General features: G+C 50.0%; 1 protein-coding gene across 1 annotated transcript in view; it reads left to right on the top strand.

Annotated features, from left to right (window-relative positions):
- The window catches only part of MAML1 (mastermind like transcriptional coactivator 1), a 43,244-nt gene extending 33,799 nt beyond the window's left edge, over positions 1 to 9,445 (top strand). Inside the window, exons 3-5 of the mRNA XM_086706342.1 lie at positions 1,186 to 1,425; positions 3,343 to 3,439; positions 5,969 to 9,445. Of these exons, the coding sequence (XP_086562468.1) occupies positions 1,186 to 1,425; positions 3,343 to 3,439; positions 5,969 to 6,948 (1,317 nt within the window). The 3' untranslated portion in view covers positions 6,949 to 9,445. The remainder of the gene's footprint in view (positions 1 to 1,185; positions 1,426 to 3,342; positions 3,440 to 5,968) is intronic.
- The last annotated feature ends 3,195 nt before the right edge of the window (positions 9,446 to 12,640 follow it).

Genomic DNA, 12,640 nt, shown 5'->3' on the forward strand with positions numbered 1-12,640 from the left:
CATTTCTCAACAGTCAGCAGGAGAGTACATGTGTAAATGTTGATACTTACACTTATTTCAGCCAGTAAACTGCTACATAGCCACTAAAAGCATCCTTAAAAAATATCAGGGGCGCCTGTGTGACTCAGTCGGTTTAAGTGTCCAACTCTTGATCTCGGCTCAGGTCATGGTCTCACGGTTTGTGAGATTGAGTCCCACATTGGGCTCCATGCAGACAATGTAGAGCCTGCTTGGGATTCTTTCTTTCTGTCTCTGCCTCTCTCTCTCTTTCTCTCTCAAAATAAATAAACTAAAAAAAAAAAAAAAAAATGGTGGTAACTGCCACTTCAGTAGCACTTAGGGCCTCACAAACCTTCTGGCCCATAACCTTCTGGTGCGTGGGGTGAGGATATTACCTCAGGAGCTGTCTGCTCTAAGGTTAGATTCTTGTAAAGATTAAATGTATAGACATACAAGGACTAGAAAGGAGCTCAAAAAGTTGAACTTGCTTAAATGATCTTTGCCTTTTACCTTTTTCCCATTTCGAGTTAAATTTTCCCCTTTTAAATTAAAAGTCATGACAGGATAATATTGTATATATAGCCTTTGACCTGACTCTCACTTTTGGTCCATATAATTGAGAATATTTATTAAAGTTTTCATTGACACTTAGTATTTTTTGAGTGTGAACATCTGACAAAAGCCAAGCAGTCTCTTCTCAGGAAAATGCCATACACAAATGGACACATGATACAATTTCAGGCAGTTCAGACACCATCCCAACACTGGGGACCCAAGGTTTGTACACTTGGAACATGGCATCTCCATCAATCATAGTGCCTCAGGGCATTCCTCCAGCAACCCATCTGTACTCACACTTTCCAGAAAGTGAGCATTTAGAGGCTCCATTTGCATTCTGGAACTAAAGCATGCAAATATGAGCTTAAATGTAAAATCACACCTTTGCCGCTGGTGAACCGTAGGAACCGCAGAGCTGACAGGCAGCTAGTGGCTGACTGTTCACCGCTGTGGCTGGATGCCCAGGTGTTAGCTCTTTTGGTCTCTGGCCTGGCCTGGAATGAAGCAGAGGCTTCAAGAGAGAACCTGGAGCCAGGCCCTCACCGGGCACAGCTCGTCTGCCCTGATTGGGGCTCACAGACTTCACCATGTCTCCCTGACTTGAGGCCCTCTTACCTGTGTTGACAGGAGCAGAACCCGCCCGGCGTCCCTGTGCCAGCCCAGGCTGCCAGCGTGGGGAGCCAGCCACCAGCTGCGTCCGGGGCCAGCACTCACAGCAGCACCCCCTATCTCAGTAGCCAGCAGCAGGCAGCAGTAATGAAGCAGCACCAGTTGCTCTTGGACCAACAGAAACAGAGGGAGCAGCAACAGAAGCACCTGCAGCAACAGCAGTTCTTACAAAGGCAGCAGCAACTTCTGGCGGAACAGGTAAAGTGGGAGGTGGAAGGTGACCCCCCAGCACCCCCACTCTCCCCTGCCTCCCCAGTCACTGCCGCGGCTGCTAGCTCCATCGTGTGTGTGTGTGTGTGTGTGTGTGTGTGTGTGCGCGCGCGCGCTCAGCTTCAGCATATTTCTGTGTGCACACAGGCGTGCTCCGCTCCGAAGTGTGCATGCGCGCTCATTTGCATGTCGTTTGCCATCTTAAAGCCCTTTCCAGGAGTGTGGCATTTCTCAGACAATGGTGGCCTGTTTCAGAAGTAGCTTTAATGTCACTTGGTGATCAGTGAAGGCAAATCTCTAGCTAAAACTTTATTTGTTAGGGACATTTTTCCACGTCCCTTGTCTACAACTGCCACAGCACCGAGCTCACTGGTCTGCCAGTTCACTGTGGGTCCCAGCTTTGTTGTAAATACAGAGTTTGTCAGAAGCCAGAATACAACAGAGGGAAATGAAAATGTCCCTGAGGTCCTAGAGTTCTAGAATCAGGCCCGACAATCTCTTTCCAAGTCCTGCAGTTCACCCGCTTGGTCACCAAGGTTACGAGAGTTCTCAGGATTTTAAATTACATCTTCAAAGTCCTAACAGAAAAACCATCTACCCAGAAGATGAAGGTGATTGAGGATGACTTTGCAGCCCACATCACTGCCTCAGTTCTGCCACATGTATATAATATTTGTATTTATTACAGATATTTATTTATTTTTAAAGTTTATTTATTTTTGAGCAAGCAGAGGAGTAGCAGAGAGAGAATCCCAAGCTGACTCTGTACTGTCAGTGCAGAGCCCAATGCGAAGATCTTGACCTGAGCCAAAGTCTGACGCTCAACCGACTGAGCCACCTAGGTGTTCCATTCTGCCATTTTTTTTTTTTTAACTTTTTTTAACGTTTATTTATTTTTGGGACAGAGAGAGACAGAGCATGAATGGGGGAGGGGCAGAGAGAGAGGGAGACACAGAATCGGAAACAGGCTCCAGGCTCTGAGCCATCCGCCCAGAGCCTGACGCGGGGCTCGAGCTCACGGACCGTGAGATCGTGACCTGGCTGAAGTCGGACGCTTAACCGACTGCGCCACCCAGGCGCCCCCCATTCTGCCATTTTTTAAGATAACAGCTTTATTGGGATATGGTTCGCGTGACATATAATCCACCCACTTAAAGTGTACAGTTCAGTAGTTTTTAGTATATCCACACAGGTATGCAACCATCACCACAGTCGACTTTGTCAGTTTTCACCCCCTAAAAAGAAACTGCCTGCCCAATAAAAGTCATCACCCATGTTGTGGCCTGTGGCAGCGTTCGCCTCTGCTTTATGTCTGGATCATATTCTGTCATTTGGAAAAGCTCCATTTGATTTATCCATTCATCGGTTGATAGACATTTGGTTTGTTTTCCGTGTTTATGGGCATAAGTTTTCAGTTCTCTTTAGTGTGTACGTACGGGTGGAATTGCCAGGGCATATGGTGGCTGTTATGTGTAACCTTGTGAGGACTTGCCAGACGGTTCTCCAGAGCAGCCATACCGTTTCACGTTCCCACAGTGGCATGTGAGGGTGCCAGTTTCTCTGCATCTTTGCCGTACTTGTCTTTTTGATCCTGGCCATCCTTGTGGGTGTGAAGAGGTAGATCATCGTGGCTTTGATTTGCATTTCCCCGATCTGCCCTCCCCACATTTTTTTAAACTGATACGCCACTTTTTTTTTTTTTTAATCATTGCTCCTTAGATCTGCCCCGTCCTTCTGTTTCCTACAATTTATTAAAAATCCCCCAAATGAAACCATGAGCGTTACCTTCACAGGAACCCATCTGTGAGAAACAAACCATAGCAGTTTACTTTTCTCTGATGTAACTGTTGTTTCTGTTCCATGTGGGTCTTATTGTACTGTTCTGTTGTTCTTGGCATTTTCTAGGAGAAACAGCAGTTTCAGCGCCACCTCACGCGCCCACCTCCCCAGTACCAAGACCCAACCCAGAGCACCTTCCCACAGCAGGTTGGACAGTTCACAGGTGAGGGGATGTCTGAAGCGGCAGAGTCCGGCAGGGGAGGCAGGCACAGGACAGAGCAGGTGGTCCGTTCCACTCGTGCTGGCTTCTTGCTGTCTGCCATGCTATATGCTGGGGGCTAAATAGACTTGCTTATGTAAACCTTGGTCTGCCTATGGAGCCTGGCTTTCTAGTTCCCTTGCAGGCTAGGAGGAGAGGGTCACAGAGGCAGACCACCTTGGTCAGTACTCTGGCTGCACAGTCTTTTGAAGCATAATCATTTCTAGCTGGAGGCTAGCTTATCAACAGGAAATGGGTTCCGTAATTCTTAAGAAGGTTCTTTGCTCCTGCCGTTATGTGCCTTCAAAAAAATGATGCTCTTATTTTCCAGATAAGGAGAGACTAAGTGTAGTTTGTGTGGCCTTTTGCTTCTGCTCTCTCTTCCTGTCCGCTCACTTCGGTGTCCCAGACAGCAGCATCAGCTGCCGACAGTTGACCACAGAGGGGCAGGAAACACTCTGAGGTCTTGGCTAATGCAGCTCAGATGTGCAAGGGAACCTGACTGCCCTTGCTCAGGCCTCACTCCAGAAACTCATAGATACGCCAGTTGACAGAAGCGGTAAAACCTGGTTGCACCTGCCTTTCTAGCTCTTCTTGGCCTATCTTCAAAACCTGTCCCTTTTTTGGTCAATGACTCTCACTCTAAAGTGTCCCAGGGAAAGCTGAGCACAGCTGTGCGCTCCTTAATTTTTTTTTTAATGTTTGTTTACTTTTGAGTGAGAGAGAGAAATAGAACATGAGTGGGGGAGGGGCAGAAAGAGAGAGAAACACAGAATCAAGCAGGCTTCCGGCTCTGAACTGTCAGCACAGAGCCTGACGCAGGGTTCAACCTCATGAACTGCGAGATCATGACCTGAGCCGAAGTCAGTCGGTTAACCGACTGAGCCACCTAGGCGCCCCATGGCTGTGTCCTGACTAGGAGCCTAGGTGTTTTATGTGTGTGCTGACCAGACCGTGGAGCTGAAGTCTGCGGGCTTCTCAGGAGCCTGGGCCTCATCCAGCCTTCCTGCCTTCATCGCATCTCACATGGTTCTGGGCTGTCACCGGGAGCAAAGCAGACTGTTTCCACCCTCCTCTGTCCCTCAGCCTAGTTCTTAAGTGCTGGTGGAGAGAGGGAGAGGAGGAACAAAGAGCTCAGTCATGGCCAGCCCCTGAATAGTACACCCCCGACCCACAGAAACCCATTTGGTGAGTGTTGTCACTGCATCCGTTGCTTAAGACAGAGCCCCAGACAGCAGGTTCCCTGAGGACAGGACCTCTCTGTCCTGTTCCCAGCCGTCTCCCCCATGCAGTGCCCGCCACTGATCAGTCAGCATCTGCTGCTTTCAGTCCCTCCCTCAGCCCCCTTGTTGTTCGGTGGTGTCAAGAACAGGATCTCACACTCTCCCTCTTTCACTCCCATGGTGCCATAGCTGGTACACCCCTCCCCTTATTGATTTGAGCAGCCCCCACCCAGCCCCCAAACCACTGTTGCGGTCCACTTACCCTGGGACTTTGCAACTGTGTCCTCCACATGGCAGCCACAGCTCTTCTGAGTCTGGCCACGGCTATCTCTCCAGCCTTATCTCTAGCCAGTGGGATGCCCTCCCTGCACTCTGGCCATGGAGCTCCCCACATAGACCGCCTCTCGTAAATTTATGCCGTTGCACACACTCTCTTCTCTGTCTAGGATACTCTTTCTCCAAACGGTGAAATTGCTAAACTTCAACCCTTTTATTTATTTATTTATTTTTAATTTTTTTTAATGTCTTTATTTCTGAGAGAGAGAGAGCATGCACGAGCGGAGGAGAAAGAGAGAGAGAGACAGAATCTGAAGCAGGTTCCAGGCTCTGAGCTGTCAGCACAGAGCCCAGCACGGGGCACAGACTCACGAAACATGAGATCATGACCTGAGCCAGAGTCGGACCCTTAACCGACTGAGCGCCCCAGGTACCCCAAGAGGAAGTTTCTTCAGCCCTTTTAAAAAAAGCCAGTGTGTTTGTCACCATCTCTCTGAAGCCCTCCCCAAATCTTCCCAGGCATTGACCCTTCAGACCCCTGCACTCACATGGCCTGTTGCCCAGCTGTTGTTGTAACCCTGTTACACCACATGGAGCCTTTGCCTCCTGAAGGCAGACCCTGGGCTGGATCTGTCTGGGAGTCCCCAGGGCCGACATGGACCTCCCACAGAGCAGAAATAGGGTGGGCTTTGGAAGGTTAAATCATTGAGTCTCCTGGCTTCTGCTGCCCTGGGGTGTTTGCCCCTTCCTCTGAGCCTGTCTTGAATTCCTCATTGCTCCAGACTGGCCTCCATTCCATCCTGTGGGAAACCTGCTTCCCTTTTGACTCCCAGGGCTGTCGTCTTTGAGATTCCATGGACGATAAGATGTCCAGTGTTCTGATTTTGCCTTTCATGCCAGAGAATAACGGCTGCATCTTGGGTCCTAAAGATGTCTCCGCAGCGGCAGTCCAGGAAACGCCAGCTTGATTGACTGACTTTTTTCTGTCTTCCAGGGTCCTCTGCTGCTGTGCCTGGCATGAACAACTTGGGTGCATCAAACCCCGGCTGTTCTCGAGCGTTTCCTCAGGCCGGGAATTTGATGTCAATGGGTCCTGGACACACTTCGGTTTCCTCTCTCCCCTCAAACTCAGGCCAGCAGGACCGGGGTGTGGCTCAGTTCACTGGCTCCCAGAGCCTGCCACAGAGCAGTCTCTATGGCCTGGCCTCCGGCATAACCCAGATAGTTGGCCAGCCCCCACCACAGGCCACCAACGGACATGCCCACATTCCACGGCAGACTGGCGTGGGCCAGAGCACCTCGGTCTCCGCTGCCTATGGGCAGAACTCTCTGGGAAGCTCCGGCCTCTCCCAGCAGCACAATAAGGGTACCCTGAACTCTGGTTTAACAAAGCCACAGGTCCCAAGGGTGTCCGCTGCCATGGGAAGCCAGAACCCCTCGTGGCAGCATCAGGGAATGCCGAACTTGAGTGGCCAGACCCCAGGGAACAACACCGTGAGCCCTTTCACGGCAGCCTCCAGCTTCCATATGCAGCAGGCCCACCTGAAGATGTCCAGCCCGCAGTTCTCCCAGGCGATGCCCAGCAGGCCCATGGCCCCCATGAGCTCGGCAGCCGCGGCAGGGTCCATGCTGCCCCCTGTGAGTGCGCAGCAGAGGACCGGAGCCCCTGCCCCAGCACCTCCCCAGGGAGCCCCGCAGCAGGGCTTGCCGGGCCTGAGCCCGGCCGCACCCGAGCTGGGGGCCTTCAGCCAGAGCCCTGCGCCATCGATGAGCAGCCGGGCGGGACTACACTGCACTCAGGCCTATCCCGTGCGGACCGCGGGCCAGGAGCTGCCCTTCGCCTACAGCGGGCAGCCGGGTGGCAGTGGGCTGGCCAGCATGGCCGGAGATGCTGACCTGATCGACTCCCTGCTGAAGAACAGGACTTCGGAAGAGTGGATGAACGATCTGGATGACCTGTTAGGGCCTCAGTAACTGGAGGATTTGTGGTGGTCTCAACTGTTCACACAGCCTGTATTTTTATTTTCAGATTCAAGAAAGAGCAACTACATTGGACCAAAAGCCCGCGGCCTGGGGAGCTGGGTGGGTGGAGCCAGAGCCCCAGGGTGGAGGCCTGGCCTGGCCAGGCCAGGGTCTGCCGGGTGCACAGCTCCCAGCCAGCAGTTGTGGCCCGTCGGGCTGGCCCCAGCCCATCTGCTGGCTTTGTTGCCTGGTGTTGGGACAGCAGGATAGGGTTCTATGAGTGGTTTTCTATCCAAATGACCAAAAAACCAACAGTAAGAATGGTGAAACCCCACGATGGCAGGCTTATAAAAATCTCTGCCATTGTGTTGACTTAATCCAAGATTTCTCCTCTTTCCCCAGTGTTGGGGACAGGTTTTGTTGCAACTTTATATAGCAGAACTATTTGCAATTTGTAGCATAGAAAAGATTTTTTTTTTAAGATTTTAAGACAGATTAGGATAGGTGGTGGTTTAAATTGATTTTAAGTGGCATTGGAAACCTAGGGTTTCCTTTGGTTAAGAGCCCTTTTTATTCCTGCTCTTTGTCCGCTTTCAGGGGAAAGGGAGGGTCCCCGGGCAATCATTTCCGTCAGTACAGGCTGTGACTGCATGTGCCAAAAAGGAACAGGATGCCGCGAGATAGCAGAACTAGTGACACAGATGTGGTCACTCCAGCCGCGCTCCTCCTCCTCCCCCCAGAATGCTGTGCTTCCAGGACCCCAGGCCACCCCCAGGCTAAATGCCGAGATGGATTATTTGGGATTCCTGTGTCCCCTTTTGTTGTAAACCCTCCCCCTGTTCTGCAGTTTCTCTCAAAACTTGTATTTAATGCGTCAGGAAGGTGATCATTGCTGTGCACAGACGTCTTTCCTTCACCCCATCTGCAGTTCCCATGACCTCTCTGCCTCCCCTTCTCTCTCCAGCACAAATGGAAAACCTCTTTAAGGCCACAGGTTACTAGACTGGAGGGGAAAGTCATTACGATTCCTTAGGGAGCCCTAGCATTGTAGTAGTGGGGCTGGTGTCCCCTCCCCAGAAAGCAAAGGTTTGGGGGAAGGAGGGAAAGAGGTGTGCACTGTTGGGCAGGGAGGCCACAGGCCGAGCCGCAGGTGAGAACTCCACTCTGTTTCACCACTTCTGCCTCTCTCCCTCGTCCGATGACGTGCACTTTTTGAAGAGAATGACTTTATAACACTAATACATCCTTTCTAAAGACTGGAGTGGATTTCTCTTTGAAGGTCTGTGAATTAATGGACTTTGGCTAAGCTAAGAGTCCGCAGAACAGAGTATTCCCCGTGGGCTGTTTCTGGAAACAAAGATGGAGAGAGCACTTTGGTTAGAACGAAAGCAAAATGGTAAGTGCAGGGCGAAACCCTTCTAAACAGAGTGTTGGAGAGAAAATAGGACACTGAAGAGAGTGGCTTCCAAGTAGAGTGGTCCCTGGAGAAACCACAACCCCATTTTTATTTCCCTGGAGTCTCAAAGTGGGTGATTCAAGGAGTGTCATATGTAAAGAGTTAAGCCAAGGAAGAGATCCACGTGGGCAGCCCGAGTGGCTTTGAGGGGATGAATGGTTGCACACACATGGGTAATTATTTTGCACCAGCAGTGCCTTTCATGGGGGTAGTTGGACCCTCAGATCCTCTTCTCTAATAGCCATTTGCCACCTTGGGTGGTGTCTGGGCCATTTCCCCTTTAAACGCCCTCCCTGCCTTCCTCGTACTGAATCTAGCTCTCAAAGAAGGGAACGAATCCTAAAGCCAGTGAAGACTCCACCCTCTGAGTGAGTTCCCCAATCTAAAGGGGAAGAGGGGGACTTCAGTGGGTTTTCAACCAAAAATAGCGGGCTGCAGGCTGGTGATGAGTCCTAGTTCCTCTCCTGCTCTCCCCCTGGCCGCTCACCTCTGTCCCCTCCCGGGGAGGGCTGCCCCTGCCTTAGCCCTCGGGCCGCCGGACAGACAGCAGGCTTCTCGCTGCAGTGTCGGAGCAATAAAATGTGATGCTTGGGGTTCCCCCCCCCAGGGAGCTGCCCATGGCTTTATTTATGAATCTGGTTTTTGGGTAGTCAAGGGGGGAGACTCCGCTTCAGTGCAAATCCCCTCTTCCAGGAGCCATGACTCACAAGAAAAGGGTGCTCGGACTTTGTTATACACATTTGCTTTGTGTAAATAAATGTTTACAATTTTATATTAAAGAGGAAATAAGCGTTAGAGTTTCTGACTGTATATTTTTTACTTTTATAGATTTTAAAACTATGATCCTTTATATATGTGTTTTGGGGGAGCTATGATAAGTTTTATGGCAAACAGTCGATACTGTTAACTTTCTATTGTCATCAAAGTACATAAAAATCCTGTTAATCCCCTTATCCTCCTACTGCCCTTAACTCTGGTATACACCAAAAAGAAATCTTTACTCTCCTTCTTTTATCATTATAAAGTAATAAAAGTATTTTGCTAGTATGGAAACCGCCTGTGCATTTGGCTTCACGTGGCTGCACCCACAGTGTGGGAGGTAGGAAGTGGACCCGGACATGACTTCTTTGGTGGCTGATTTCCTTTGGCAATTTTCCCCTTTCCTTCGGTGGAGGGAGAAGGGACGTCTGTTTTGGTTTACCTCAGTGATGATGGGTAGGAGGGTAGGACTCGGGACCACCAGCCTCTCCCCCCTCTGGGACCCAGCCCTGCCCTTGTGTCTAATGGAGGGAGGTGGACCAGATAACTCAGGGATACTCTAGGTCCTTAGCAGTTTAAAGGTTTCACTCGAAACCCTTAGACTCACCCTCAGAGCAATTCTCCAGGTCCTGTTTAGTTGCCTTTTTTTTTTAATACTCATTTTTGAGAGAGAGTGTGACTGAGGGAGGGGCAGAGAGAACGGGGACAGAGGATCCGAAGCAGGCTTGGCACTGACAGCAGCGAGCCCAATGTGGGGCTCAAACTCAAACTCACCAACCATGAGATCATGACCTGAGCTGAAGTCGGACGCTCAACCGACTGAGCCAGCCAGTTATCCCTGGTTCCATACTCAGTTTCTCTATAATGGGGGGCAGAGCCCAACCACTGCTGTCATCTTCGAGGTCAAGAGCTGCAGATATTCCCATCGCTGTGTCATGTTACTCTCAGAGCTGGAGGATCAAGGGGGTCCTTGATTCTGAGTAGTAAAAAAAAAAAAATCAAAATCTTTGTTAGTTCTATCTCCCCCCAAACCCAATGCCATTTCTTCTTTTTGATACTTGGCTGTGCAGTGAGAGAGACACTTTTCTTAAGTTCTGTGTGTTAGAGTGGACGTAATTCTATATTTGTGACAGCCAAATATGCCCACCAGCCAAGTATGTTCCACAAAGGGACCCAGAGGACCTCCATCTACCAAAAAGAAAGAGGCACCACATTGTTGAGAAGCTGGGTGGCCATTCCTCTGGGGCCCAAACTGACAGAAGAAGATGTTGTAACAGAACCGGGCTCCCTGATAGCAATGGGATCTAGAGGATCCCACAGCAATAGGACCAGGTGGTAGCTCGGGCCTTTCAGAGGCCAGGAGGGAGGACCAGACTCACAGAGAGCTAGGGAGCTATGAATGGATCATGGTGTGGCCAGAGGCAAATGGCTGGGCAGCTGACAGGGGTTGGCTTCCTTTATACAACTGGAAGGACTCAAGGGATCGTTGGCCCAATGGCTGAGGGAAGCTGCCCCAAGATGAAGTCACAAAACATTACCCAGTTCCCAGACATGAGGCAATTCTCAGGCTCAGAACCCCTTGTCCAGAGGAGAGACCGGATCTCATGAGGGAGGCCTCTCCCACATCGCTGTGAGGAATGCAGTAATGGTTGTCCTGGTCCTTCCCAGAAGGGGCCTCCAGCCATTTATTTACTCAGAGAACTGTACATACCCCAGGAAGAGGAATACTTGGCGTTGCTTTAGGATTGCCCTTGAACACAGGTGCCTTTGATACCTGAGGAAGTCAAGTGTCATCAGGACTCTGGTTAGGTTAGGGGAGTAAAAGTGGGTACACAGTAAATGGAGTCCTGGCCCCAGGCCCAGCTCACAGTGGGATGGCTGGGTTCACAGCTCTGCCTGGTCATTTCCCTGGCCTTGATCTTCAATCAGAGTGGACACCCTTGCTTGTTGTAGAAACCTTCCATTGGTCAGGTGGAAACCTCCTGTGCTGGGAAAAGGGCTTTTGAATGGACTAGCTATGGTGGCGGGGGGGGGGGGGGGGGTGTGCGCAGGGAGGGGAGGTACGGTGCTCTGCATGATGCCAGCAGCATGGCTCTGACTCACCGAGGCTGCTCTAGCTCTGTTACTGCTGAACGTCCAGCCTGTCAGCAACAGAGACCAATGCCAAGCCTCTGAGCCCATCTCTTGAGACTAGCCACTTACTTGGTAGTATGTTAGTCCCTCCCATGCTGGAAAGGGTGGTGATTCATCTTTATTTTTTTGTTCTTTTCTGGCTTTTCGTTTCGATATAATTTTACATTTGTGAAAAGAGAACAAAGATCTCAAAAACACGCCAAGTTGTAGCAGACACAAAAGACCACGTATCATAGGAATATAGGAATGAATCCCTTTATGTGAAATGTCCAGAAAAGGCAAACCAGCAAAGACAGAAACAGATCAGTGGTGGCCTGGGGCTGGGACTTACTGGGGTGATGAAATTGCTCTAAAACCAGATCATGGTGATGCTCTGCACAACTGAGCAAATATACCAGAAGTTGAATTGTACATTTAAAATGGGTGAATTTTATAGCATGTAAATTATATACCTCAACAAAGTTGCTTTTTACGATAGTACAAAGAATGCTTAATACGGTTCACCCAGCTTCCTCATATGTTCATCTTTTACAACAGTATGATTTTTTTTCTTTTTTTTTAAGTCAGCTTCATGTCCAGCACAGACCCCAACATGGGACCTGAACTCACAACCCCTGAGATCAAGACCTGGGTTGAGATCAAGAGTCAGATGCTTAACCAACCAAGCCACCCGGCACCCCAACAACAGTATAATTATTAAAAACAGGAAATTAGGGTACCTGGGTGGCTCAGTTGGTTAAGCATCCGACTTTGGCTCAGGTCATGATCTCGCAGTTCATGAGTTTGAGCCTTGCATCAGGTTCTGTGCTGACAGCACAGAGCCCACTTTGAATCTTCTGTCTCTCTCTCTCTCTCTCTTTGCCCCTCCCCTGCTCATGCTCTCTCTCTCAAAAATAAACATTAAAAAAATAGGAAATTAACACCAAAACAGAGACTGTTAACTAACCAACAGATCTTATTCATTACAGTTGTCCTGTAATGATGCCCTTTTTCTGGTCCACGATCGCATCCAGGATCACATTGCATTGAGTCGTCAGGCCTCCTCATTCTCCTAATCTGGCTCAGTCCCTCAGTCTGTCCTTTGTGTCCTTGGCACCAGCCATTTTGCACATCCTGGAATGGACACAGAGTCCAGGTGTGGCTCTCTGGCTGTCCTGCCAGTGAGGGTTCAGAGTGCTTGACCTTCCAGTACAGAATACATCCTGTCACCTTGGATTGGATCAAGTGCCTCTCCACAGCGATGACATGTGGATGCATGGCAGCAGGATCCAATGTGCTGTATCTCCCTCTGGACACCCAGAATTTGCTGACCTGAAGAGCAATGGAAAGACTGTTGAAAGGTACAGGTCAGAGGGC

Source organism: Puma concolor, chromosome A1 (assembly GCF_028749965.1).
Source record: "Puma concolor isolate L17-30 chromosome A1, mPumCon1.1.hap2, whole genome shotgun sequence".
Classification (NCBI taxonomy): domain Eukaryota; kingdom Metazoa; phylum Chordata; class Mammalia; order Carnivora; family Felidae; genus Puma; species Puma concolor.